This window comes from Dermacentor silvarum, chromosome 4 (genome assembly GCF_013339745.2).
Source record: "Dermacentor silvarum isolate Dsil-2018 chromosome 4, BIME_Dsil_1.4, whole genome shotgun sequence".
Lineage (NCBI taxonomy): Eukaryota > Metazoa > Arthropoda > Arachnida > Ixodida > Ixodidae > Dermacentor > Dermacentor silvarum.
The window spans coordinates 172,525,224-172,551,730 of NC_051157.2; the positions used below are offsets into that span (position 1 = coordinate 172,525,224).

The 26,507-nt window shown below is 46.3% G+C and overlaps 1 protein-coding gene across 1 annotated transcript in view; it reads left to right on the plus strand.

Moving 5' to 3' along the window:
• The first annotated feature begins 6,035 nt into the window (after nt 1-6,035).
• The window catches only part of LOC119449045 (uncharacterized), a 56,390-nt gene continuing 35,918 nt past the window's right edge, over nt 6,036-26,507 (plus strand). Inside the window, exons 1-3 of the mRNA XM_049666627.1 lie at nt 6,036-6,068; nt 7,428-7,769; nt 22,539-22,751. Of these exons, the coding sequence (XP_049522584.1) occupies nt 6,036-6,068; nt 7,428-7,769; nt 22,539-22,751 (588 nt within the window). The remainder of the gene's footprint in view (nt 6,069-7,427; nt 7,770-22,538; nt 22,752-26,507) is intronic.

Sequence of the window (26,507 nt, forward strand, 5' to 3'; positions counted from 1 at the left end):
GACTGCGCTTCCCTTCTCTTGGTATCCATTCTGTAACTCTAATGGTCCACCAGTTATCTATCTACGCATTACAATGGCTGCCCAGCTCAATTTTATCCTCTTAATGTCAACTGGAATATCGGCTAATCCCCATTTGCTCTCTGATCCACACCGCTCTCTTCCTGTTTCTTAATGTTACGCCTAACATACTTCGTACTATTGATCTTAGTGCGGTGCTTCCCTTGTTCTCGAGCTTCTTTGTTAACCTCCAAGTTTCTGCCCCATATATTAGCACCGGTAGAATGGAATGATTGTACACTTTTTTTAAAACGACAGTGGAAAGCTCCTAGTCATAATTTGGTAATGCCTACCGTGTGCACTATAACCCAATTTTATTCTGTATATTTCCTTCTCATGATCAGGGCCCCCTGTGAGTAATTGACTTAGATAAGCATAATCCTTTACAGACTCTAGAGACTGACCGGCGATCATGAGTTCTTGTTCCCTTGCGAGGCTTTTTAAGATTATCTTTGTCTTCTGCATATGATTATTTAACCCCACTCTTACACTTTCTCGGTTGAGGTCCTCAATCATTTGTTGTAATTCGTCCCCATTGTGGCTGAATAGGACAATGTCATTTTCAAACCGAAGGTTGCTGAGATATTCGCCGTTGATGCTCACTCCTAAGCCTTCCCACTCTCCCTATTGCAAAAACCAGCGTCTTCCAGTGCCTTCCAGTGTGAAACCAGCACGTTTTTTGGCACTGGGTGGCACTGGGGACGCTGGCGCACGCTGGGAGCTACTGGGAGCCACTGCGACACTGGTGAGATCGCTGGATAAGTGTTGGGTCACACTGGACGAGACGCTGGTTTCACTGCTATGACACTGGGGCGCACTGGTGTGCGCTGTACACACGCTGGTTGTCGCTGGAGTTCGCTGGCTTGTACTGGAGACTGCGCTGGTTTCGTTTGTGCTGCACTGCCGGAGTATAGGCGCTGTGGAACATTAAATGCTTGATACAATTTCATGGGCATCTCCTGTCTAAAAAAGAGACTCCTGTCCTAAGTAGCGCTATAATTTGGGATCATAAATGTCCGTTTCGTGTCGGTGGTGTTGCAGCTTCGAATAAAGGTGCGTGAGCTAGCCCATGCATATGCGACACTTCAGATCACTTTCGCTTTGTACATTTTCCTTTTGACTGTGCGGATAGCTGTATTCGTGAACGAAATTACGCAAACGCAGATAACGCCTCGTTTTCTAGTAGTTTGTACGCAAGCGATGACTGCGAGTTGTCGCAGTGTTGTGTAGTCAACACGAAACCCAGCAGCCGTTCAGACGCGTTCGAACGGACCTCAGGAAGCCTGCTGCTGATTGATATTTTATCGCACCGACAGTAAAGCTGCGGCGATTCGTGCGCTTCCACTATCCCTGGTGTAGTAAAAAGAATAGTTAAAAGGTTCTGAAGCTCAAATACAAACATTTTCCCATTCGCCAGGTAAACCGAGATCGTTTGCTTCCCCCGAAGGCTAGGCCTACCGTACCTGCCGAGTCCTTCTACACTCTATCGGCCCGTCTAGGCTGAGGAATCAACAAGTCTAACGAGGATAAATCACTCTGTTGTTCAGATTTCCCATCGGTGTTTTTAAACAGACCATTCTTTCGTATCTACGGTGTCAGCACAAGCGATGAGCGCCGACATAAACATAGCTATGTGTGCTGTCGTTGAAGACTGCAAGCCGCATTAACCGACCGCTTCTCTGACGGAGATATGTGGCTAAACATACGTGTCGATTGAAAAGCATTGTAGAGCTAATGTTGCATTACCTTTGCGCGAAGAACAAGAAACGGCTGTGAAAATCGGCAGTAACAGCCTGTACAACATCCCGGGTCGGCGGTTCATTTAAGGCTTTTTCGTAGTTAATATACCAATCGCAAAAGCAAATCAGTGTTGCAGCACTTCTAGTCATACTATGCAATACGGACAACTTTTTCGTTCTGATAGAGGCGTAAGTTTTAGTTGAAGGCGATATCGCATCTACCATGTCTGTGCGAGACGTCTGTGCAAAGCTGCTACTGTGCCTGCGCGTTGACATGGCAAAATATAAAATGGCAATCACGAGTCGGCGTTCTACATTCTCAAGTTTGCCAGGGAAAGACGTACTTAAACGAGTCCGCAAGATGCCTTTATCCCCATGTACAAAAACGTTTTTCTTTAAATTACACAGTGAAACATTACCTGTCAAAACTTGGTTGCAAAAAAAGGAATTTTTGTATCCACTGTGAACTGTCGCCTTTGTGATGTACCTGAGACTATAGAGCATTGCTTTATAAGTTGTAAAGACGCAATATTGTTTTGGGATGTGCTCCAAAGAACTCTCAAGAAAGACTTCATTTTGAATCACCATACCATCCGATACTTGATTGCACCCCACAGAGAAGACGTGCCTTTTGATATGTTTTTCTTAATTGGACTACACAGCTTATGGAAGACGCGCATGTTAGACAGAAACGCTGAACCTATTGTTTCGGCGAAATTTCACTACGCTCAAATGATTGGTCACTTGAAGGACATATATGACTTGACAGATTTTCAACCGGACTGGTACCATCTCTTGTTACGTTGCTTGTCGTTGCCACCTTTTTAAGATCAAAGTTACTTGCCACTTGTTTAAGAACAAAACTACTTGTAGTTTTGTTCGGGTAGGGTGAGCTTAACGAGATTTTAGGCCATTTCTAGGCCATGAATATAAGATGTGTTGGCTGGTGCTTGCACGTTTTCCGCAGATACTATTTCTCTGGCATATACATGATGCAATAAATACCATGTAAGAAAACAAAAAAAAGTCGGCGTGGGCTAGTGGTTAGATACTGGGATTGGGATTTGTAGGTCGGAGGTTCGAATCGTAGGGGCAGGTTTTGTTTTTACTTTTTTTCTTTCTCTTTTATTGCATTACAGTGCTCTCTGTTCCTTTTTGTATTTGGAAAAATATATAAGGTAGCCAGGCACCACGTATTTCTCGCTCTAGAGCTGCAATTCGCGCCAGTACCCAGCGCCTCCCAGTATGCCGCGCCTTGCCAGCGTCCCAGTATCCAGCACGTGACACTGGGCCCATAATCAGGCATGGGCACAGGCATGGCACTGGGCACTGGATACTGGGTTTTGCAATAGGGCTAAGCAGCTTGAATACTACTTCTAAGCATACAGTTTCTCTCCATGCATTGGAGAGATTGTGTCTCCTTGCCTGACACTTTTCTTGATAGGTAATTGTCTGCTTTTCTTGTGGAGAACCAAAGTAGCTGTGGAATCGTTGTAGGTCTTTGCCAAGATATTCACGTATGCCTCCTGTACTCCTTGATTACGCAATGCCTCTATGACTGCTGATATCTCTACTGAATCAAATGCCTTTGGTAATCTATGAAATCCAGATAGAGAGGTTGATTGTACTCCACAAATTTCTCGATTACCTCATTGATGACATGGATATGATCCATCGTGGAATATCCCTTCCTGAAGCCAGTGTTCTCTTGGTTGACTGAAGTCAAGTGTTGCCCTGATTTTATTGGAAATTATCTTGGTGAATATTTTATACAATACTGAAAGCAAGCGAACGGGTCGATAATTCTTCAATTCTTTACCGTTTCCCTTCTTGTGGATGAGTATAATATTGGCGTTCTTCTAGCTTTCTGGTACACTTGAAGTCGTAAGGCATTGTGTATAAAGGGCCTAAAGCTTTTCAAGCATGATATCCGCTCCATCCTTGACTAAATCGACGGCTATTCCATCTTCTCCAGCAGCTTTTGCACTGGTCATGTCTTGCAAGGCCCTGCTAACTTCATCAGTAGTTATAGAAGGAGCCTCTGTATCCTGTTCATCACTACTTCGAATGTAAGTAGCTTCGATGCTTTGGGCACTGTACAGGTCAGTATAGAATTCTTCCGCTGCTTTTACTATGTCATCAAAATTGCTCATAATATAACCCTGCTTATCTTTCAGTGCGTACATTTTGCCTTGTCCTGTGCCAAGTTTTCTTCTCACTAATTTCACGCTGCGTCCATATTTTACTCCTTCCTCAATCTTTTATATTGTTACGTGTGGAAGGACACACATGAAAGAGGCTATATACAGGCTGTTTACACTGGAGCCAGACAACCATGCCCCCACTGGCTCGGACCAAGAGCACAGACACACTTCATCGTCTTTCTCGCGGCGGCTCGTCTCTTCAAGATCTATCGATGATATCGTAATACTACCCCCCCCCCCCCCCCCCGGCGGCAAAAGCGCCGTCACGGTGCTGTTAAATATCCAAGGCGCTTGGAGTGTTGTAGGGTTTGAGTCGGGCGACGTGGACAATATCACTGGTGATCACAGCGGAGGACGTAGTGGGCGTGGCTAGAACGATTTAATAGGTGACATTAGTTACTTGGCGGACCACGTGATATGGGCAGTGTAACAGGAGAGCAGTTTTTCACAAAGGCCAACTTTACGCGATGGTGACCAAAGCAACACGAGGGTTCCGGGCGCAAAATGCACATCACGGTGACGGAGGTCGTAACGTTGTTTCTGTTTTCTTGAGACACTTGCAGACGTGCACACGCAAGTTGACGAGCGTGGTAAGCACGGGCGATTGCATCACGGGCATAATCGCTAGTTGAAGCTGTGGTGGACGGAAGCACAGTGTCTGGCGGTAGCGTCGGTTCTCCGCCATACAAGAGGTAAAACGGGGGAAAGCCAGCAGTTTCGAGACGAGAAGAGTTGTACGCAAAGGTAGTGTAAGGTAGAGCCAGGTCCCTGTCACGGTGGTCGGCTGAAACGTATTTCGAGAGCATGCCTGTAAGCGTGCGGTTCAAACGCTCAGTGAGGCCGTTCGTTTGTGGGTGGTAGGATTATAACATCGGTATTACGATTATATTGTAATAATATGTTATAATTTCGAATATCCCTTACTTCATTCTTGGTCATCAGTTTTGACAGTTCAGTGAATTCTATCTGATTTTGATCAACCCAACAAATTCGGCTAATTGTGCAGGAAATTGAACGCCAGCCACCTCTACAACAGTTCCTGAAGCAAGAATCACACCTCGCGCCCAGTGCAGTGCAGCAAGGAAGTCGTCTATGAGATTCCCACCTCTTGTGACAGAAGATACATCGGCCAGACCGGATGCTGTCTCAACGAAAGATTGCGGGCACATGCGTGTAACGTCAAAAACAAGAATGCAAGCAATCTCGCTATCCATTGCGCCAAGTGCGGGTGCGGGCCGATGATACTAAAGTACTGCGCCGTTATCAAGACAGTCGATCACGGGAAATTTTTGAAACCTTCACGATGCTGCGCATAGGCCCGTTATGCGTCACCTGCCCTTCACTCGTCCCCGACAAGGAATGGAGATATTTACTTGACTAATCATTGTATGATTGTTAGTTTTACCTTCAGACCCAAGCGCGACTGCCATTTAAACCACTCCCCCCCCCTCTTTTTTTTTCTTTTTTGTTTCTATTTCACCCTTCCATTTGAAGGTATATATTTTTGAACGCACAATAAAGTAGCGATTTCCGGCTAGCACTCGTCCTGTGTTCTTCCTTCTGTACTTGTTTTCACCGCTGTTTTTCTACATCATGAATGCATACCAACGAGCTCGCCTTCAGACCCTTCAAGTTATTCTACCTATTATCCCAGCTATAATATCACTGAAATTGGTTTCTTGAAATTCTTTATTAAAGTTGTGTTTATTCTCTGCTTGATAATGAGCTCACTTCAAATTTTCCCTTCAGTTAGTCTGCCAGCTTGCTCGCATACCAGTCTAGTTATTCAAGTATTTTCTTTCAGTTTTGCCTTTTTTTTTCTCGTTTCACTTCTTCAAACTTCAAATAAGAATTTCTTTGAGCTAACTCCTACCACCCGATTCGCGGCCTATCCTCCTAGTGGGTACGAGCCATAAAAGAGGATTATCATCATCATCGTCATCATCATGTGCTACCAAAAAAGTATCAGAAGAAGAGGTAGAGGAAGAAGATTCCTTCAACGGCTACGTCTACTCCACGCAAAAGGGCGTATCCCATGTCCCCTGAGCATTCGGAAGGCGCCGTTCAAGTAAGGAACGTTACTTCAATACCATGTAACTGTGCGTTGCGAGTTGGGGTGCGCCATTTGTGATAAGCAGACAGTTGCGCGAGAGTTACGATTCAAGGCGCTTCTCAACGTGCGGCCATGTAGTTGCCACGACAATGCTTCCGTAAAGCAAGTTCGTCCCACTCAGGTATCATCGACTTTCTGTAACAGTCGCTTTACACAGCTAAGAAGGCAGAGAGCAGGCGGTAGGGCGATGGTGAGTTAATCCATAACTCGAAGCGCGGAACCAATGAACAATACCCGGCACGCGATCTAAGTGACTGTGGTGTAGCGCAGCTGAGCTCGAGGTCCAGAGTTCAATTGCGGCCGCGCCAGACACATTTTAAAGGGTGTCAAATGCACAAAACCATCGTTTACGTAGATTTTATGTCCACTTTAAGAAACCCAAGGTGATCAAAATTAACCTGAAGTCCCCCACTGCAGCGTTCCTCACAATTATGCAGATCCTAGTACTGGCGTGTACAACCCCAAAATTTATTTTAATTTTAACAATAAACAAGTAGACGTGTAGCTTCGTGCTGCTTACACGTGGATGACTTAATTTCTTTATTGTAAAACTTACTCAACTTTCCCAATTTCCGCAGAATTTACTTTCTTCTCCCGTACGTTATTTTGGGGCGTTCAAACAAGTCAGCCAACCTATCACACATTCAGTCTACCGGTGCACCAGTGAACAATTTAATGATTCAGTCAACCAATTGCCCGCTCAGAAAATTAGCTAGTAAAATAATCACATAATCAATCATCTAGTGAAACAATCACTCAGTCAGTAAAACAATTATTTATTGACGCATTCAGTAGGTTAGTAAATCAACAAACCACACCTGCAAAGAACAATTTATTCACTCAGCCACTCAGTTAATCACTCAAGACAGTACCCACCGTGGCACATCTCAATGGCTATGGTGTTGCACTGTTGAGTACAAGCTTCTGGGTTTTATCCTGGCCGCCCTCCATGTTTATGGGGTCGGAAGGCGCAATGCCTCGCGTACCGTGCAAAGGGTGCGCGTTTAACACCTCAGGAGGTCATCATTTTTTCAGAGCCGATCACTACGATATCCCTCATAACCCACAGTGCAGTGTAGGGACGATAAGCCGCAAACTTAACTACTAATATGGCTTGGTAGAACATTTTGGGGGGTCAGTTCATCCATAGCTAGAGAACCAAAAACAAAAGCGCTAAAGAAACCAGGATGAGACGAATATGCGCCAGTCCTGTGTACTCGTCTCGTCCTTGCTTCTTTCGCGTTTCTGTGTTTCCTTAATTTTTAAGCAGCTCAATCCGTCCAATCAACCAGACACTCGCTCATTCTCACGAAGGAAACGCCACAACGACAGGAGCAGCAAGCTGACGTCATCGTGCGCGACGATTTCTCCCTCGCGGCCGTGGCGGCTTTCTGGTTCATCGGCGGGATCGTCGGTGCATCGGCCGGCGCTCTCGGCTTCTACGTCATCTTGTACGTGTTGGGACGCGACGCCACGAACATGCTACCGCGGGCGCCACCCGAGAGGGACGACGGCACCGTGTGCTACTCGCATGACTGCCTCCAGACTGCCGCCTATCTGCGCAACCGGCTTAACCCACTGCTCGAGCCGTGCCGCAACTTCACGGACCACGTGTGCGGCCGCTTCCACGGACCCGGAGATAGCCTCGTGGAGCTGGTACTGTATGCTACTAACTATGCTTTAGTATTTGCGGTAAACAATTTTTGGTGTAAAAATCACGCGCCATTACAGTGCTGGGAAGGTAGAGTACCAGCGAAGCAGCTTAGCACACGACATAGAGGTGACACAGAATTTAGGTCAAAGGTATGAACACATTTATTGTGTTGAGCGACGACGGCAGCCATCCCGAAGAAAGACATACGCACACAAACTTTCATTTTGATCAGCGGTCTTGATCGGCGGCATACATTCGCGTGGAAGCCGATGGAAACTAGACACACGCGACGGGACCGCCCCGCCGGGAGAGCGGAAGTAAACTTTAGGCACGCAAGCGCTTGGAACGATGGCAAAGGGAGGGCGGTGCGAGTGCATACATGGCCGAAGCGGGTTGCACAGCCGAAAATCTTAGAGAAATCCTCATTATTTACCTGAGAGTTGTACGAATCTACTGAATTTGATAATGGTGCCTATTCATAACTAATGTACTTAAAATGGTTATTCAAGTGATGATACGTATAAGGGTTTGCACAGAATGAAGCGACATTGCCTTAAATTGGGGAGCCGAGTTTTTGCACATGCAGATCTGTTGACGGACACGAACAATGCTTAGAACCCTATCGATTGACAGCGTCGCTGTGAAATTTTTCAGTGCTAGTGGCTACGTGAGCTGCGAGTGTGGCGATTCAGCCAGTGTTACTTTGGAATTGTCAAATTCCACTATATTGTTCAAGTCTCCATTTTGCTAGCTCTGATTGGCACTGGCGGCTGCTACGGCCTCTGCGATTTGCTCAAAACCCCGCCATTACAGTAATTGACAATACTACAGAGTTTGGCAATATTAAGAATAGCAATACAGTGTCGGAACAGATTCACCTAAACGTCGGTCTCGTGGCTTCAAACGGCACGGTAACTTTGCATATCGAGCACTTTCTATGAAATCTTGCATTCTAAGTTTAACACATTCACAGGAAATGATTGCACTTTTGCTCAGTGACTTACTTTATAGATTTGTTTAAAATATTGTTAAGAAATTTAGAAAGAGAAAGCTGATTTAATAACATTGCAGGACCGTTTGAAACCACAAGCACATAGAGATGTATGTATCTACACGGCCACTCGGTCAAAATGCGCAGCAACGTATGTTCCACGCTCTTCAAAGACAGCTGCCAGCTGCCGCCGCCGCAGTGCCACCAGTCGTACAGCAACCGGCAGCGGGGTCATGGGGTCCATGCTGTCCGGGGGTGCTTTTCGGTGACCTCACAGTGCACGTAGAGCAAATAGTGTTCGTTAAGCTTCCAGTGCTATGTTGTATGCCTCAAATGGACCCTGCAGCAGAATCACGGCTGTTTTTCAGCTGTCCCCTTTTGAGTTAGCTGTGGTCGGCTTACACAGCTAACAGCGAACAGTCGCAGGCTGTTATGCTATCATGCTGAAATCCATAATGATAAGATCTTGCCTTCTCTGCCAGCTTATAAACGGCGAGCGAAATATTCCGGTCAGAGTGGCACAGACTGGTAGCCAGATGATGTTATGTTCATACATTTCCTAAACTACGAGTAATTTCTAATCGCTATCGCGTACAAGTTTGGTAGCCGTGATGTAGATGTCTTACGACCTATAAAAAAAGTGATTCTCATTGTATTTTGAATGATTCCGATATATAATAAGCCCGTTTATGGTTCATTGCCCATTACAGTATTGCATGCCGGAAAACTGGCGCTAGTTAAGGCGCATCATTGAAAAGGTCGTGCCAATCGACCTGTATATAAACGAAAACGAGAAAAAAGGGTGGGGGGGGAGTGCGTGCCAGAAATGAATATTCAGAAATTCAGAAATGAATAACTAGTCTAATGCCCTTCAGAATAACACTTTACACATGATCCACAAGGCGCCTGTTCAGGCTTTGCTTCGATGAACGCGGTATACTTTATTCGGCAAACCTCCGTTTCGTTCTGCTACCAGGGCTAGCGTTTTTATTCCATTGGTAATACATTTTCTCGTGGTGCAAGAAGTAAAGGAAAAGTGAAAACAAAAACTTTCAAGCGCTCTTCGGGGCACTGTCGTTTGATGACAACGTCGACAGTGCTCGTGCCCTCTTAGAAGCAATATTAAGAAATAAATGCAGGAAACCAGGGACCACGCTTCTGGAGACACAGCTTGCACCGGAAAGTCGTCTTAGCCCAAGTCACGATTTTTCTTGCGTAGACGAACATAGTTCTGCGTATCAGTTTGCTGGCATAATAACTAACTATGACAAAAGGTAAAAAATTCAACCTGGACACCCACCGTTTCAGAAAGCTTGAGCTGCGATGCAACGTGCGTTTATCTACCGGAAACGCGCGCGGCGTTTCTTTGCGGCTACTAGAGCGAATGCGGGTGGCACTGTAAGCACAGCGTACCCGCCCGCGCCTTTTCTGCAGGGACGCAAGAGGCCGCACTTGTACGTTTTGATGGAGCGCGGCCTTGAGAGAGAGAGAGAGAGAGTGATTGTGAAGAGGAAGTTGCGCTATTTTCTGCAACCTTCTAGGTAGCACGTGGCCAAGGGAGGGGAATATGCAGAAGAAAGAAAAGACAACGTCGAGGTGGTCACGGAGGCCTTGGCTGTCTGCGGTATCCAGGCGGCGCATTCACTATAAACTACTTGTTCCCACTTTAGCTCAACGCTTGCAGCACCGAGGTTCAATTCCGTAATTTTTCTAGGAAACTGTACACTGTGAGGGACTAGAGTACAGATGAAGGAAAGAAAAAAGCAGGGAGAATTACGTCACGCAACCAATTTTTGCAAGCCAGCTCTCTTTGCAAGCCATCCCCTTTGCCTTTTCTCTCTCAACAAGTTCGCCTTGCATATGTGAACTTGCGCTCAATGGAGTCAGTGTAATCTGCTTCGTTCCTGGTAGGTTTCAATGAATGCGCACGTTTATCGAGTATTTTGCATGTCACTTCGTGCACATTTTCTGCCTATGTGATCGTGTAACTTCGGTCGTTTCCTGCACCTGCTACACTTACCGTCTTCGTTGCGACCTGCGAATGCGGCAGCGGCGCAGCTAGCTGCCGCACTCGTATTTTCCAGCACCATATTTTCAAACAGTCCTCTGGTCGAGGTTCTTACTCCACTTCGCCGAATTTAGCACAGCGCCGTCATTCGACAGAACAAGACACTTCACTTATTACCAACTATCAATTACAATTACCGTGGAGTGCAATGAAGTGTAGTTGAAATGTATGTTGTACGATGGCGGTGCCACCAGCTACCCGCCACGGTGGCTCAGGTAGCTAAGGCGTTGTGCTACTGATCACGAGATCGCGGGATCGAATCCTGGCGGCGGAAACCGCATTTCGATGGAGTCGAAATGCAAAAACGCCTGTGTGCTTGCGTTGTAGTGCACGTTAAATAACCCCAGGTGATCAAAATTAATCCGGAGCCCTCCACTACGGCGTTCCTCATAATCAGAACTGGTTTTGGCATGTAAAACCCCAGAAAAAAAGAAGAAAGAAGAAGGTGCCACCAGCACTCTTCCGGTCAGTAGTCGGGATAAGCAACAGACGTTTAGAATATTGGTAGGGAAGAATACAGTGAGGAGAGCTGGATTCATTACAGGCATAGGTAGCAATGTAAGGCAGCTAGTGGAAGTTTTAAAGAGAGAAATGATTACGGCAATCGAGACTAAATGATAGACTGATGAAAACACTATGGAGTACCTGATTAGCGCAAGCACTCTAGGAGACTATTTGCCCACGCCTGTTTTGGAGGGAATGCCAACAAAATATTATCATTGTCATCATTATCATTATCATTCGATGGCAGTGTCATAGAAGAGTACTTGTCTAAATGGCGGCTAAAGTACACAAATCTCTGTGCCTGAAAAACGCGGACAAGGAAAGGAAGGAAGAGGTCAACAAACTTGAGAACCGAGTAAGGGGTAACTGAAAAGGTAAACAGACAACCAGGAGCCGTCACAAAATAAAGAAAAACACAAACGGTAGATTAGATGAGAAGGATCCCAACAAAAATGACCATCAAGATTTATAAATGCTGCAGGAAAGAAATCAGGAGTTAAAATCTTCACGATTGCACCAAGGACAATAAGTTGCTGTTTGAGGCCCGAGCTAGCTACCCTAAGAAAAAGCATACCTGGCCAATATTTGTAACAAGATGAGGCATCTGTATACTGCGGTGAAAATCCGCGAACGAGTCTGCGCATAGTAATTAAATACCAAGATATTCTGCCAGAAAGAACCATAGGAAATGTCTGCGATTCGTCAGTAACCATAGGTGCATCGCTGTTATTCAAAGCAGATATACGTATTAACTAGTCAGCAGTGGAGATAAGTTACAGAACTTTAAAATCCGGGTAGAAAGAAAATCAGGGACTAAATTGACTAGAACCAAGGTCCTTACAGGCATAGTTTGCTATACAATATAGATATATTGATTTTAGTGACAAAACAAACGATCGTGGAAATATACGCAAGATGCTATTATACGGTCACAACGTACAAATAAACGGCTACATATGCGCCATCTGCCAGCCAATTAGGTTCGCTTATTCACACCATGTCAAGCAAATTTGCGTACTTCAAACAGCTGTTTTCTGCGTACGGGTATGGCCTTGTGTCACTAGTTTTAGGAACAAACCTGAACGTCTTGGCAAATTTCGCGGGTGCCCCTGATAATAGCACTCATCCAAAGCTGATATTTTAGCTTGAAATGAAGGAGATTTTATTTGCCAATTAGCCTAGTGTTCACAGTAGCAGAGAAGTCATTGAGCTTCGATTGAAGTGCAGCTGGCTTGGTCCTCTTTCAGAGGTGAAGGACATCTGCACTGCGTTTTTGAGGGTGCAGATCGCCCTGACTTCTCAGATTGTCTCAAGAGTACTGACAGCGATAGATGTAGTAAAACCCGATTAGGTCAAGCAGGCTAGGGTGACTGTTTGTCACCAACCCGTTTCAAAAGGCATGCCAATGTGTGTTGCCATTTTCGCGATTTCGTCGGTAGATTTAGCGACATTTCGGTTTGCCTAGCGGCAAGTATTCCTCTTTATCGACGAGCTACTTTTTTATCGACTTAAAAGTTATAAATTTGCTTCAAGGATATCCTTCTTGAACGCTCTTTAATAATCCAAATCTAGAAAAAGGCGTCCGAAATTGCCTTTGCGGCACATTTTCTCGATGACACATGAAGCAGCATTGGTGTGCCCTCACGGACGACCTGCGCTGCCGGTAATTGCGCCAAAGGGACAAGGCTTCCATGCTGCTCTCATAATGAACGTTTTTTTGTATTCTCCAGAAAGTCCACTAAACAATCTCATAATTCGGTTGCTGTTTCGCTAAATAAGCTATATTGGTGAACCTTCTGAAGTGTAGGAGTAAATAAAATTGTGAAAAATTGTACCTATAAGATTAAATTTTATGGAGATGGTTAGAACGCAGCAAGTGATACATAGAACATCTAAACCGTAGACAGGCATATACATATCGGAACGCCTGGCCTTTTTCACGCGTGTCAGAATCAGTAGCAATATTGACAAGTTGGTTCTACAAATTCGGGTGGGAACAGCGCTTACGACATGATAGGGTGCTATGAATAACAACTGATTTTATTATGGTTAAAGACACATACAAATACGCTGGAACGCATCGTCAAACGTAAAAATTCTAAGCCCCTTGCTTAAAGAAAGAAGGTGGAACGCGAAGCTTCACCGCTAATAACCCTGTGTTAACTCCGCTAACTGCTCTAACTCCGCTAATAACCCTTTGTGATTTTCAGTGACCAGACTGTCAGGCACAGCCAGTCAAGCGTTCTGAGGCTTTGGTAGGCCTGCTATCTGTACTGCGTTTGTGATGCATATGTTATTTGATTGCTTGTTTAGGATTGTATTTTTTGAACGTTGAAGTTGAATGAAGACACATTTCGTTAAGTTGCATAGGCTTAATTTTAGATCATGTAGCCGTTGATTACACGAACACGCTCACACTTTGACGGTCGACTCTGCTCTTGCACAGTATTGTCTTGCGATCGCTGTGGTGGACGGTCAGAGCCTATGCCGTTGCCGATACACGAGCTCGGCCTTACGGACACGATCGCGCTCGTGCTTACGCTCGCGCACGGTAGCCTTCTCTTCTGCCGTGCTCTGCACCCGCGGCCTTCTCATGGTGACAGCCGGGAATGCATTGCGTGACGCTCATAATGCAATGCAGATATATACAGTTCGTCTGGGTAAATGCGAAAACACCCGTGTACTTAGATTTAGGTGCACGTTAAAGAACCCAAGGTGGTCCAAATTTCCGGAGTCCCCCACTACGGCGTGCCTCATAATCAGAACTGGTTTTGGCACGTAAAACCCCATAATTTTTTTTTCGTCTGGGTAGCGTGGCGTTGCATTTCCCATGGTTCCTATCAGTACAACGGCGAATGTAAACTGTAGTGTTCTACCATTGCGTGCGCAGATGCTCAGATTGTTCTATTTTGTGCACAGATGCGCACAGTTTCATTGTGTAAGTTGGTTTTCTTGCAGTGCGTTTTTGGCGCTCATGGACGAATCAGTGAGACATGGAAAGCTTCGCTTTGAAAGATAGAAAGCCATACATGATTACAAGGTATGAAGGGACACGCATAAACAATGGAACCTGTGCACATTAAATCTGCCAGGTAACGGGGTGTTAGAAAACGAAACGTTTTCCCTTTCCAATAGCAATGTAGATTGCGCGCCGACTTATTTCTGCTTCAGGGTTCTCATTTTGTGGGTTCCGATAAATTCAAGTGTTGTTTGGTGTTACTATCGTTTAGAGGTGGACGAAGATCAACTTCTCCGAGCACGAATCGAATACGTATAGTAAGTATCGAATATCGAATATTCAAACACAAACATGTATATTTATGACAGGAATATATATACATATATATATATATATATATATATATATATTTCTGTATAATTAGATACCACGCTTGCACTGAGTAGTGCAAAAAAGTTGTCGCAGTTTCACCTGAAAGGCGAAGCATCAATTGCGATAGCAAATTTGTAGATAGCTATAAGGAGTAATGATAGTAGCTTTATCAGCTGTATAAACTTGGGCATGCAGCAGCACCGGCAACACGCAGAACTGTTGTCGACGCCGTCGGCGTTTTGCCCGCGTTCGCACAAAATGCGTGCGGCGTTGGTGACTGTTGCCGGAGCCTCTGATATAAATAGGCACTTGGTGCCGCAGCTGAACGTCGCCTCCCTTCCCTCCCCCTCCCGCGTTTGCTCTACATATATGGTGATTGTAAAGGAGGAAAGAGACGCCTACTTCTGCAGCCCTTAAGGGAGCACGGCGCAGAACGCGCGTTTGTTCTCCGCCGTGGGTTCACTCCCTTTGAAAGCGCGCGTCCCTCGCGCCCTTTCACTCGCACATACAGCGTTCGGCGGCGCGCGGCGACGATTTCATCTTCAATTGACGTCATACGGAACCTCACGGCGACGGCGACGGCGACGCCGACGGCAGAAATCTGCTTTGGAGTGTCCATATAATTGCTATCGCAATAAAACACATAAGGTTCAAGGACAAAGGATCAGTTTGAAACTCAACGTCAATAAATCACATTTAAAAAACAGCACGAATAGCTTTTAACACCTTTAGAAGCTCGTCGCAAGCAAGCCTTTTTTTTTTGAATGGCGTCTGATGACCAGCTTTCCAAGAATGGTAAATAAAGGGTTGCTGGTAAAGATAAGAAGCTGTGGAAATAGACAAAAAAGATATGCTGAAAGACTTGTGTGCAGTAAACATATGAAAAAGGACCCGTGGCAAGAAAAACACCGCTAGTTCTAGCTTAAAAGATAAAAGTGATGTCATCAATAGATTTTAAAAATCGCTAAATTTCAGACAATAAGTAAAATAAAGCTGTCTTGTAGGCTTTCACAGCGAAACTATAAACAATGCTTTCATCATGCACCCGTTTTGTTGATGCGTTTCTTCGCAAACTTTTATCGTTAGGTCACTTCTTATAAATTGCGATGCTTTATTTAGCAGATTGCTAACAGTGAACAGACTAACATCGGGTGGTGGTGTTACAAAATATTTGGTGTAGGTTTTATTATTCTAAAATGCTGAATAATTGCTTTTGGAGTAGATATGGAGGCTAATACTTGATTCATATTCGACACTACGCACTTTGGCCCACCCCTACTGTTTCTCGCTAACCCTTCACCCATATCAAATTCAGGTGGGCAACCACGTTTCTTGCAATAAACACCCATATTGACACGTATACATGTTTATCGTTCACCGGTGGCCGCTTTCCACCGGTTAAACGTTATCGCTCGGCGCAGGTCGTGCCTGCATCGGAAGCTTCCCGAACGTTATCGATGCTTCTATCCGCCGTCTGTTGTCACCGAGGCTCATGTAATCGGATTGTATGACCGACGCAAATTGTCTAGAACTTTCTGGAAGACACGTGGGCACCAGGGATTAATCTGGAACCTTCGATGACTCACGTACAAAAGCCGACGCGTTTCGCCGCTGATAACATTTCTACGATCGCCGACTGTGATCGCCGCTATCGTTGTGCATCGAGTGCACCTTGCTTTTGCGGGCACAGGTTCGCCCAATAAAAAGTCCGTTTCGTCATTCAGTGTTGCGACTGTTTTCTTCAGCGTCAATACTACGTGACATCTGGTGGAGGTACTGGGTAACGATCCCAGTACGAAACTCGCCGTGACATCTGGTGGCCTACGTTTCTGTGTCGAATATCGTCGCCTCAACAAAATCACCAAAAAGGACGTATACCCTCTCCCACGGATTGACGACGCCTTGGATCGACTCCACAACGCAAAGTATTTTTCGTCGATGGACCTAAAAACCGGCTACCGGCAAATAGAAGTCTTCGAGAGGGAGCGGGAGAAAACTACTTTTATAACACCAGACGGACTGCTCGAGTTCAAGGTCATGCTCTTTGGTCTTTGTTTGGCACCTGCGAATTTCCAACGCGTCATGGATACGGTACAGGCAGGCTTGAAGTGGCAGACTTGCCTCGTCTACTTGGACGACGTCGTTGTGTTTGCCTCAAGCTTCGAAGAACGCCTGCGGCGCCTTAAAACAGTTCTTCAAGCAATCAAGAGCTCCGGACTCACGTTAAAGCCAGAAAAGTGCCGCTTCGCATACGAGGAGCTCTTGTTTTTGGGCCACGTCATCAACAAGTCTGGAGTGCGCTCTGACCCTCAGAAAACTGCGGCCATCTTTGACTCCTCCGCCCGCCGACAAGAAGGCAGTGCGTAGATTTCTTGGACTGTGCGCCTATTACAGGCGCTTCGTCAAGGACTTTTCACGGATCGCCGAGCCACTGACGTACCTCACGAAGGCCGACGTCGAGTTCAAGTGGGAGACGCCGCAAGTCGAAGCATTTGACGAACTGAAGCGACGCCTGCGATCGCCGCCAATACTTGCGCATTTCGACGAGAACGCCGACACCGAAGTCTATACCGACGCAAGCAGCGTAGGGCACGGCGCCATCCTTGTGCAGAGGACTGACGGACTTAAAAGGGTTGTAAGTTACGCTAGCCGGTCGCTATCAAAGGCGGAAGCAAATTATTCCACAACAGAAAGGGAGTGCGTCGCCATCATCTGGGCTACATCAAAGTTTCGCCCCTACCTCTATGGACGGCCCTTCAAAGTTGTGAGCGACCACCACGCCTTGTGCTGGCTAGCTAACTTGAAGGATCCTTCAGGTCGCCTCGCACAATGGAGTCTGAGACTTCAAGCATTCGACATCACCGTCGTTTACAAGTCCGGGCGAAAGCACTCTGACGCCGACTGCTTGTCTCGCACCCCCGTCGAACCGCCGCCACAGGATGACCAGGATGACGACACTTTCTTGGGACCCATCAGTCCCGACGAATTCGCCGAACAACAGCGAGCCGACCCGGAACTAAGGAACCTTGTAGACTACCTGGAAGGCAAGACCGTCACTGTGCCGAATGTGTTCAGGCGAGGATTGGCCTCGTTTTTCTTGCAAAACGACATTCTAATAAAGAATTTCTCGCTTCTCCGAGCCAACTACCTTGTCGTTGAACCCTCAGAATTGCGTCCACAGGTTCTGCAAGCTCTCCATGACGAACCAACGGCTCGACACCTCGGTTTTTCCCGCACGCTCGCGAGGATACAAGAAAAATACTACTGGCCTCGCCTCTCTGGTGACGTCGCCCATTACGTAAGGACATGCCGAGACTGTCAGCGACGCAAAACACCACCGACAAGGCCAGCCGGACTTCTACAGCCGATCGAACCACCTCGCCGACCATTCTAGCACATCGGAATGGACTTACTGGGGCCTTTTCTGACGTCGACATCCGGGAATAAATGGATCATCGTAGCTGCGGACTACCTCACCCGCTACGCCGAAACAAAAGCCTTGCCCAAAGGCAGTGCCGCCGAGGTAGCCCGATTCTTCGTGGAGAACATCCTCCTGCGTCACGGTGCTCCAGAATCCTCATCACCGACAAAGGCACGGCCTTTACGGCAGAACTAACTCACGCCATCCTGCGATACAGCCAGACAAGCCATCGCCGGACCACCGCCTACCACCCGCAGACGAATGTCCTCACCGAGCGCCTAAATAAGACTATCGCCGACAGGCTGGCAATGTACGTTGACGTCGAACACAAGACGTGGAATGCCATCCTCCCGTACGTGAACTTCGCAAACAACACGGCCGTGCAAGAAACGACGCACATGGCGCCGTTCAACCTGGTCTACGGAAGGAACCCGGCAACGACACTTGACGCCATGCTACCGGACGTCACCGGCAAAGAAAATCTCGACGTTTCCACCTATTTGCAGCGTGCCGTAGAAGGTCGACAGTTCGCGCGCCTGCGCATGAAGAACCAGCAGAGGACAGACAGCGGACACTACAATCTTCGACGACGCTACGTCGAGTACCAGCTCGGCAACCATGTTCGGGTCTGGACTCCGATACGCCGACGAGGACTGAGCGAGAAACTCTTACGTCGCTATTTCGGACCGTATAAGATCATCCGACGTATTGGCGCACTGGACTATGAGGTCGTGCCAGACGGAGTTTCGAAATCACAGCGACGCCGCGCACGACCTGAAGTCATCCACGGGGTGCGTCTTAAGCCTTTCTACTCCCGCTGACGAGCTTAGGTAGTACTTTGTTACTCTGTTATTTTTTTTCTTTATTATGCGTCGTTTAGTTTTCGCTTTCGCGTTTGTTTGTAGCATCGAGACGATGCTTTTTAAGGAGAGGGTATTGACACGTATACATGTTTGTCTTTCACCGGTGGACGCTTTCCACCGATTAAACGTTATCGCTCGGCGCAGGTCGCGCCTGCATCGGAAGCTTCTCGAACGTTATCGATGCTGCTATCCGTCGCCTGTAGTCACCGAGGCTCATGTAATCGGATTCTATGAGCGACACGAATTGTCTAGAACTTTCTGGAGGACACGCGGGCACGAGGGATTAATCTGGAACCTTCGATGACTCAGGCATAAAAGCCGACGCGTTTCGCCGCTGATGAGATTTCGACGATCGCCGACTGTGTTCGCCGCTATCGTTGTGCATCGAGTGCACCTTGCTTTTGTGGCACAGGTTCGCCCAATAAAAAGTCCGTTTCGTCATTCACAGTTTTGCGTCTGTTTTCTTCAGCGTCACCTACTACGTGACAATATGGCCACTGCAAAGGTGTTCGCGAAGCCTCTAACTTATAGATTGTCCTGTTTTACCGATATAAGGTTTTGCACATGTCGAAGGAAACAATAGGCCACGTTCGTGGCACAAGAAACAAACTGGACCAGATGTTTCTTTGTACATGCATATGCATGTTTAGTAGTGTCGTTAACCTTGTACATAATATAGACATGTTTGGCATGGTAAGAGCAACTCTGACAGTCACACGCTGGCCTGTCCGCTTCATGTTATGTGGAACGGTGTGGAATTAGGGGTTTGCTGTGGGTTTACCATCTTGCGTTTTCATTTTGCTACCCACTTCACTGCTTCCTGGCTCGGTAGACTTCGTATTCATTGACCACCTTCTGTGCGACTGAGGCAAGTACATAAAGCGGGTAATCAGCATCGACTAACTTGAATGTCTGTGTTTAAAAACTCTCACGCTTTTGATAACTGGCAAGATTGTTTAAAGCGTTCGAGAAGCATAACTTAGACGTCTCTTAGATTCCTAAATTAGGGTATGCAGTCTGGTCGACGCTGAGTACCAGCGCCACGTACTTGCCTGAGCTCGCAAAATATGATCTAAGAAAACAATTTTTAGCAAACCAGAAAGTGGACAGGTTCCCGCATAACTTGAGTTGGCGAACAAATTAGCAAGATCGCTTTCTAGTTGTGTCCAACTTCATTTTCTCTGCTCATTCGCTTGAAAAGAACATGTTCATATATATTTCTACTTACATCCGAACTGCAGAAATCGCTTTCAACTGGATTTAACTGTTGCTCCATTTGCATAGAAAAATATTCAAGTATTCAAGGGGCACTTAGTTACCCCTTCTTGGATGAATGGGAAAGCATTGCGACCACCGCGATATACCTGTGCTCTTTCAGTCGTCCTAATTTAATTTCACTTTAATTAACACCAAATTTCGTGGGTTCGACTCCCATCAAAGTTCGACGGTTTGAGTGCCTTAAAGAACTATACCTTACATAACCGTACCGTAATTAACTTCACTATAATTAACACCAAAGGTCATGGGTTCGAGTGCTTTAACTATCCTAATAATCTGTGCCTTAATTAACTTCACTCTAATTAATTTCGCTTAAATTTTGTCTACCCTAACGCACTCTGCCTGAATAAACGTTTCCTTAATTGACATCATCAACTGCCTTGACTGGCTCACTTGACGTTTTGACCATCGTGCTCACGCTAACGCCGGCAACGCCGGATTTTCCGCCTCGTGCGCCATGTAATGCTCTCACTTTAATAAACATTTCTAATGTATAGGGAGCTAGTGCCTCCCAGCTGGAAGTCCCACATGTCTAGTTGGTTGCAAATTATGACCACTTCACTCTCACTTGGTGTACAATTGGGTCCAATCACTTGTCAACTTGTCTTTGTCTGGGAATACCATGCCCAGTTGGCTCCCGACTGGAGTCGGTCGAGTTCCACTTAGCCTCCAACTGGGACCATTTGCTTTCCAGTCGGCCACAAGTATAGAACAGTTGGATTTGAACTAGGACCAGGTAATTTCCAGATGGAATCGGCTGAGACTACTTGCAACCACTTGAGTTCCCTTTAAAGGAATAATGTCAACTAGAATATCGGCTGCCACCATTTGCAATCTAGTCGGCTTAGCTGTCTCTCTGTCTCTTATCGGCACGCCAATCATATTTCTTTCCCTCGCTCACTGCGGCCCCTTGACTCCTTCTCAAGCAGTTTTGTTAACTTTCCTCAAAGTTTCCAACCCACATTTTAGTACCGGTAAAATCCAATGACTTTACACTCATGTCTTAAAGAACAGCATAAAGATACCCGTCATGACTTGGAAATGCCTTCGATAAGTTTTCCAATCCATTATTTTAATGAGGTAACATTCTTAGGATGCTTCGTGCGATTTTCGCGGGCTATCTACGTTTCTTGCTTTGTATCTAACCATTTTCCCGCCTACCTGGCTAACTCGGAAGTCTATAGTCCAATGGGCAGCGCATCGGGCTGCTGCGCTAAGGGAACAGGGTTGAAAAGAAACCGTTAGACCAACTTGGGTGGCTCAGTATATGGCAATGTGCACTTATGTGCGGCTCTGCAACAAACCTCTTTCACGCCGACATGGATCATAGTAGATACGGGACTGGGGAGTTTCGATCCAGTTCTTTGACGCTGATTTGGGTCACTGGGTATGCGTATGTTAGTGTGCCGCACTTCAATTAAGATCTTTGATGCCAACTTGGGTAACGAGGTATGTGTTACTGGGAATGTGCTGCTCTACTAAGACGAAAACGGTCCGTTAAATTTATCTGATGCTGAATGGAATCGAACCTACGTCACAACGGTTTCTCAAGGACAGCAATCCGATGCATCAACAGGCTGTGGCACAAGTAAACTGGCTAAGTGCCGATTTTCAATGAACGCCTTTCACGCCAATGCTTTAGCGAGCTGCACCACGAGTGCACTGGGTACGTAGTGTTTTTCAGTAAACCTCTCTCCAGCTTGGCTTACCGAGTATGTGCGCGGCAAGCGAGGAGACAATTCTCAGTGCTTGCAGGCATTGGCGCGCCACGCTTCTCGTCTTGGAGGCCATGCGCGGACTTTTCGGCTGTGTCACTAGATGGCGTAGCCTGTCCAGAAAGAAGCACGAGAAAGGTGCGCGGTTGCCGCATGACGCGTTTCTAAGCGTTCGCATGCACCGGTGCGCCATGCATTTCGGATGCCACACGCAGGCTTCGAGGCGGCGGCGCTAGATTTGCACTGTCTGTTAGGGAAGTGGTAAACAAGCGTCCCGCTTCAGTACAAGCCTTGTACAGGACTCGTTTCGACGGTGGCAGCACGTTGTGTCGCAATGTTGATTCAATGCTAAACGCTTTACTGTCGACAGTCATCGTGCGATGGCTTCTTCAGCATTTTTCCTTTTGTATAATCCCTTTTCAGGATCAGGGTCCACTGCGCATAATTGTCCTAAATAAAAGTACTTTTGAACAGAGATTTTACGAAGTTCCAAACAAATGTAATAAAATTCTAACCGGTGAAGCTGCACCTTTATGACGCGTCTTCGGGACAGATCTGACGCCTTTGATCCCGTCCCTGTACTTCCGTTGTGCACTGCAGGAGTCGTGGCGCACCCACATGGAGGTGTTGGCAATGGCAAGTACCGCCTATCACTTGTCCGGCGCACGTGGCAAAGCCTCGCAGCTGCTGAGACAGTGCCTGCTGGTCTACTCGGTCAGCACTTCTAGCCACAAGGCACTGCAGGACTTCATGAAGCGGCTCAACCTCTTCCTGTACAGCCCGCCTTTGACGGCACCCCTCGCGTCAGACCAGGTGAGTCATGACTTCGAGCCGGATGAAGTTCAGCTAAGAAGAATTTTAGTTGCTTTACGGTTGACCTGTTTACCTGAATTGTGGACTGCTGTAGCAACGCTAGTGGCGACAATTTAAGGCGATTTGTCCAACAACGACACATTTGAAGCGTTATTGTCTGGCACGAGGCTTCTCGTCGAAGTCACGGAAGAAATGCATGTTCATGATTATTCTGCGACCGGCGTTTTACAGGAGCAGTTAAGTAGAGTATGCAGAATAGTTAACATGTGGCAGTTAAATAGAATAGGTAGCTGGATAACATAGTTAAGTCCTCCACCACAGCATGCCTCACATTTATATTGTAGTTCTGGAACGTAAAACCTCTCCACTGATATGTTTGATTGTAAAGAACAACAACGGCACTATGAAGTTACCTTGTCATCGCGTGTCTCGCGGCCAATTCCCCCATCCGGCTTGGCCATCATTGCTGCTGCTGTGTTTCTGGCTGTCGCTCGACGACTCCAATAAACGTAACGTCGGCACATGTGTTGGAGGTTCGGGCTACGCCTTCAAACCAGGAACTTCGAAACAGGATTCTGCCATCCATTCCCGCCCTCACAATCAGCGCGTCAAACGGCCGCGATGACTGCCGTGGCCTGTTCGGGTGCATTACGTCAGCGCGACCCTGACATTTTCAGCGTGATAGGAGACCATGACGTGGAGGAATGGCTCGCCTCCTATGGAAAGGTGAGCAACCACATCAAGTGGGACCAGAATACAAAAATTAACAACGCCATACCCTATCTGAGCGTGGTTGCGAACTTGCGGTGCTTTGCAGACTTGTGGGTGGCGTTGGAGACCAGCTTCACAGAGCTGTTTGGGAGTCCTGCAGTCCACAAGCTTCGCGCCGAGTAGCATTTGCGAGAGCGAGCACAACAGAGCGTTGAGACATTCACAATTTGTATCCAGGATGTCATGGATATCTGCAAGCGTGTCGACGTGACAATAGGGGAAAACTACAAGATCAGGCAAATATAAAGGGGGTACACAACGATGCCTGTCAGATGCTGTTGTCTAAGAAACCCAGCACTGTGTTCAAGTAGTGACCCTCTGCCAGAGCTTTGAAGAGTTGCACTTACCTTTGAACAAGCAGGGAGCACCACCTGTCGCTTACCTCGCCATTGTAGACCCTGTGACTTGGAGTTCCTTACAGCACCCCTTTGAGTCATCCACCGACCGTATCATTAGTCCGACGTAGCGCGACGAACTTTTCCGTCTTCCTCAATTCAGCTCTTGAGTGCAACAGTACTTCTATGGGTCGAGCGACAGCCATCTGCCACACCATAGACACTGTCTGTCATGTTTAGATATAAGGAATGTTTTAGACATTATTATTATTATTATTCTTGTTATTATTATTATTATTATTATTATTATTATTATTATTATTATTGGTTGGAAAACATATACATTTGACCGGAAAGGGAAAGCGAGGAGCGCGCGGGCAACTGCCACCGGGAAGGGGCACATCGCCACATTGCCATGCTTATAACTCCTCCTTTATAAAGGAGGAGATATAAGCATGGAAATCCAGACGTCACGTTTTATAAATGTTCTATAAAAAGTCATAACCGTCAGACACCTCTCGCATTCGCGTACGAGTTCTACGGCAAGGCAGAAACACTTTGCCGCTCCTTAAGTTGCCCTGTGGAGAATAATGATCAAAAATTTCGCGATCAAAATTTTTATTATCATTTTGAAGGTAGTTTAATGAGAAACTTCTAGGGCGTCACTGATTATCACATACCCGTTTCTTTATAAATAAAAAATACCACACATTTGAGAAAATCATCATTGAAACTGAAGGCCGAATCCAGGCAATATCGTGCTTGAGCGCGTCACGCTGCGCGTCAGACGGCCAGGCCCCGTAAGGGAGTGTGGGGCATAGTTTGAATGATGGCATACGGCGGCAAATTCTGACCATAGGCACAACGACACATGCTCGCCACGTTAAGCGTGCCGTATGAGTAGCTGCCGCCGCTGGCCAAGATGTTCATTTTCAAACGTTTTGGCGCTCGTCGGCGCGGGGCGTTTCGCTGTGGTATGCTAGCGGGGCCGCGTTTTCTGCGCTCTCGCGGCGCTCGGTTTCGTATCGCCTTTATTTGCCGTTAAATGTGATGATGTATACTTCCACTGAAGTGTGATTTTGTAGATCCTTAAAAAGCGACGGTGCATTAAAATGAGACTGCCCTCAATATCGCCATTTAAGCAGCGGCCCGTCAAGCCGTAATAGCAGTTGTTGCATTTTGTTTAATTATTATTACAAACCTCAAGTTTATTGCGGCAAAAATATATGTCCGCCTCACCTAGGAACTCGTCTGCAAAGACGCCACGTTCGCTGCGCTTACGGCCTTTTTTATAAAGAAATCTGTATTGTCTAGATGGAAAAGAAAAAAAAATAGTATCATCAAGTTTTGCCGTCATGCTAAAGTTGACGTCTGAAGCAGCGGTGAAAATGCCACGAAAAGCTAACAAAAATGACCTATTTCGGAACTAAAATTCGAAAAATGAAACAACGCTGCTTGCCGGATATGACACGTGACCTAAAAGAGCACGCGGCTTCTGGGCATGACCTGCGAGATAACGCGGCACCCGCGGCGTTTTGGAAAATGTGCGAGGCAGCGCGTCGGGACTTAAGTCATAGCCATAAACAACAGGTGGACGCGTCATCCGCTTAAGTGCTGTTTAAAGGCTGCTAACAAGAAAACTGTGCAATTACAAGCCCTGCGTTTTTGCTGCAATTGCTGTATTTGTATGTACTTCTCATCCATGAAATGTTTCGACAAAGTGAAGTTCGTTTCCGTTGCACTCCACTATTGCACACTATGACCCAGCTAGCTTGGCGAGGCTGTTCAAGGAAAAAACAAATAAAAAGCACGGTGCAATTAACAATTATAATACCTGCGGTGGTCGGTTGTCAGACGTTTGGTGACCGAACACCGCAGGTCTTAAAGTCTTTCCTTGCACCCCGTTCTTATTTTTTTTTTCATGGAAGATGCTTGTATAGCGTTAACTGGAACACCCTATATAGAGCAGTAATGAAGTCATGTTCATTCAATACTTCTCAAAACTCGTGGTTTCAGCATTTAATTTCCAGTTAACGCTGACGAGCACTTCATTGTGCCACAGTTCTCCAAATATCAGCTAAAACATCTATGGTTTGCTCCACAAAGTTTACCACATTGTCTACACGAGTTTTGCGATAAAGCTGTTAATAATTGATAGCGATGATTCAAATCAGTGCAAAATAATCTTTGTCTACTTTATATAGGTGTCTCGAGAATAGTTTGCACATTGTGATATCGCATCCTGTTGCCGAGTTGCAGAGTATTGGCCCTAAGGCGGTTTGTTCAGAATTTTCTGATGTTCAGCAGAATATGTATAAGCCTGACATACTAAAAACAAAAGGTGCTCCTCAAAATCGGTGGGATTGCAATTTTTTTCTTTCATAGGCAACACCCTTTATCAAATCTTGTTTGGTGGATGCTTGTCGGAAGAATTTCTTTGTGTCTATGTATTTAGAAAAGTGCACCCGAGGAAGAGCTGCGCTTTCCAACTGCAGACGTCTATGCGATTTGAGAGCCCATAGAGGCTGTATCTGTAGACAGTGGCTCCAAATAAGTTGGAACACGTAGTTGTCATCGCTGTAAAAGACCACTGTACGCCAACACGCATGCATATTGACACATGTACTTGTTTATCATTTACCAGGGAACG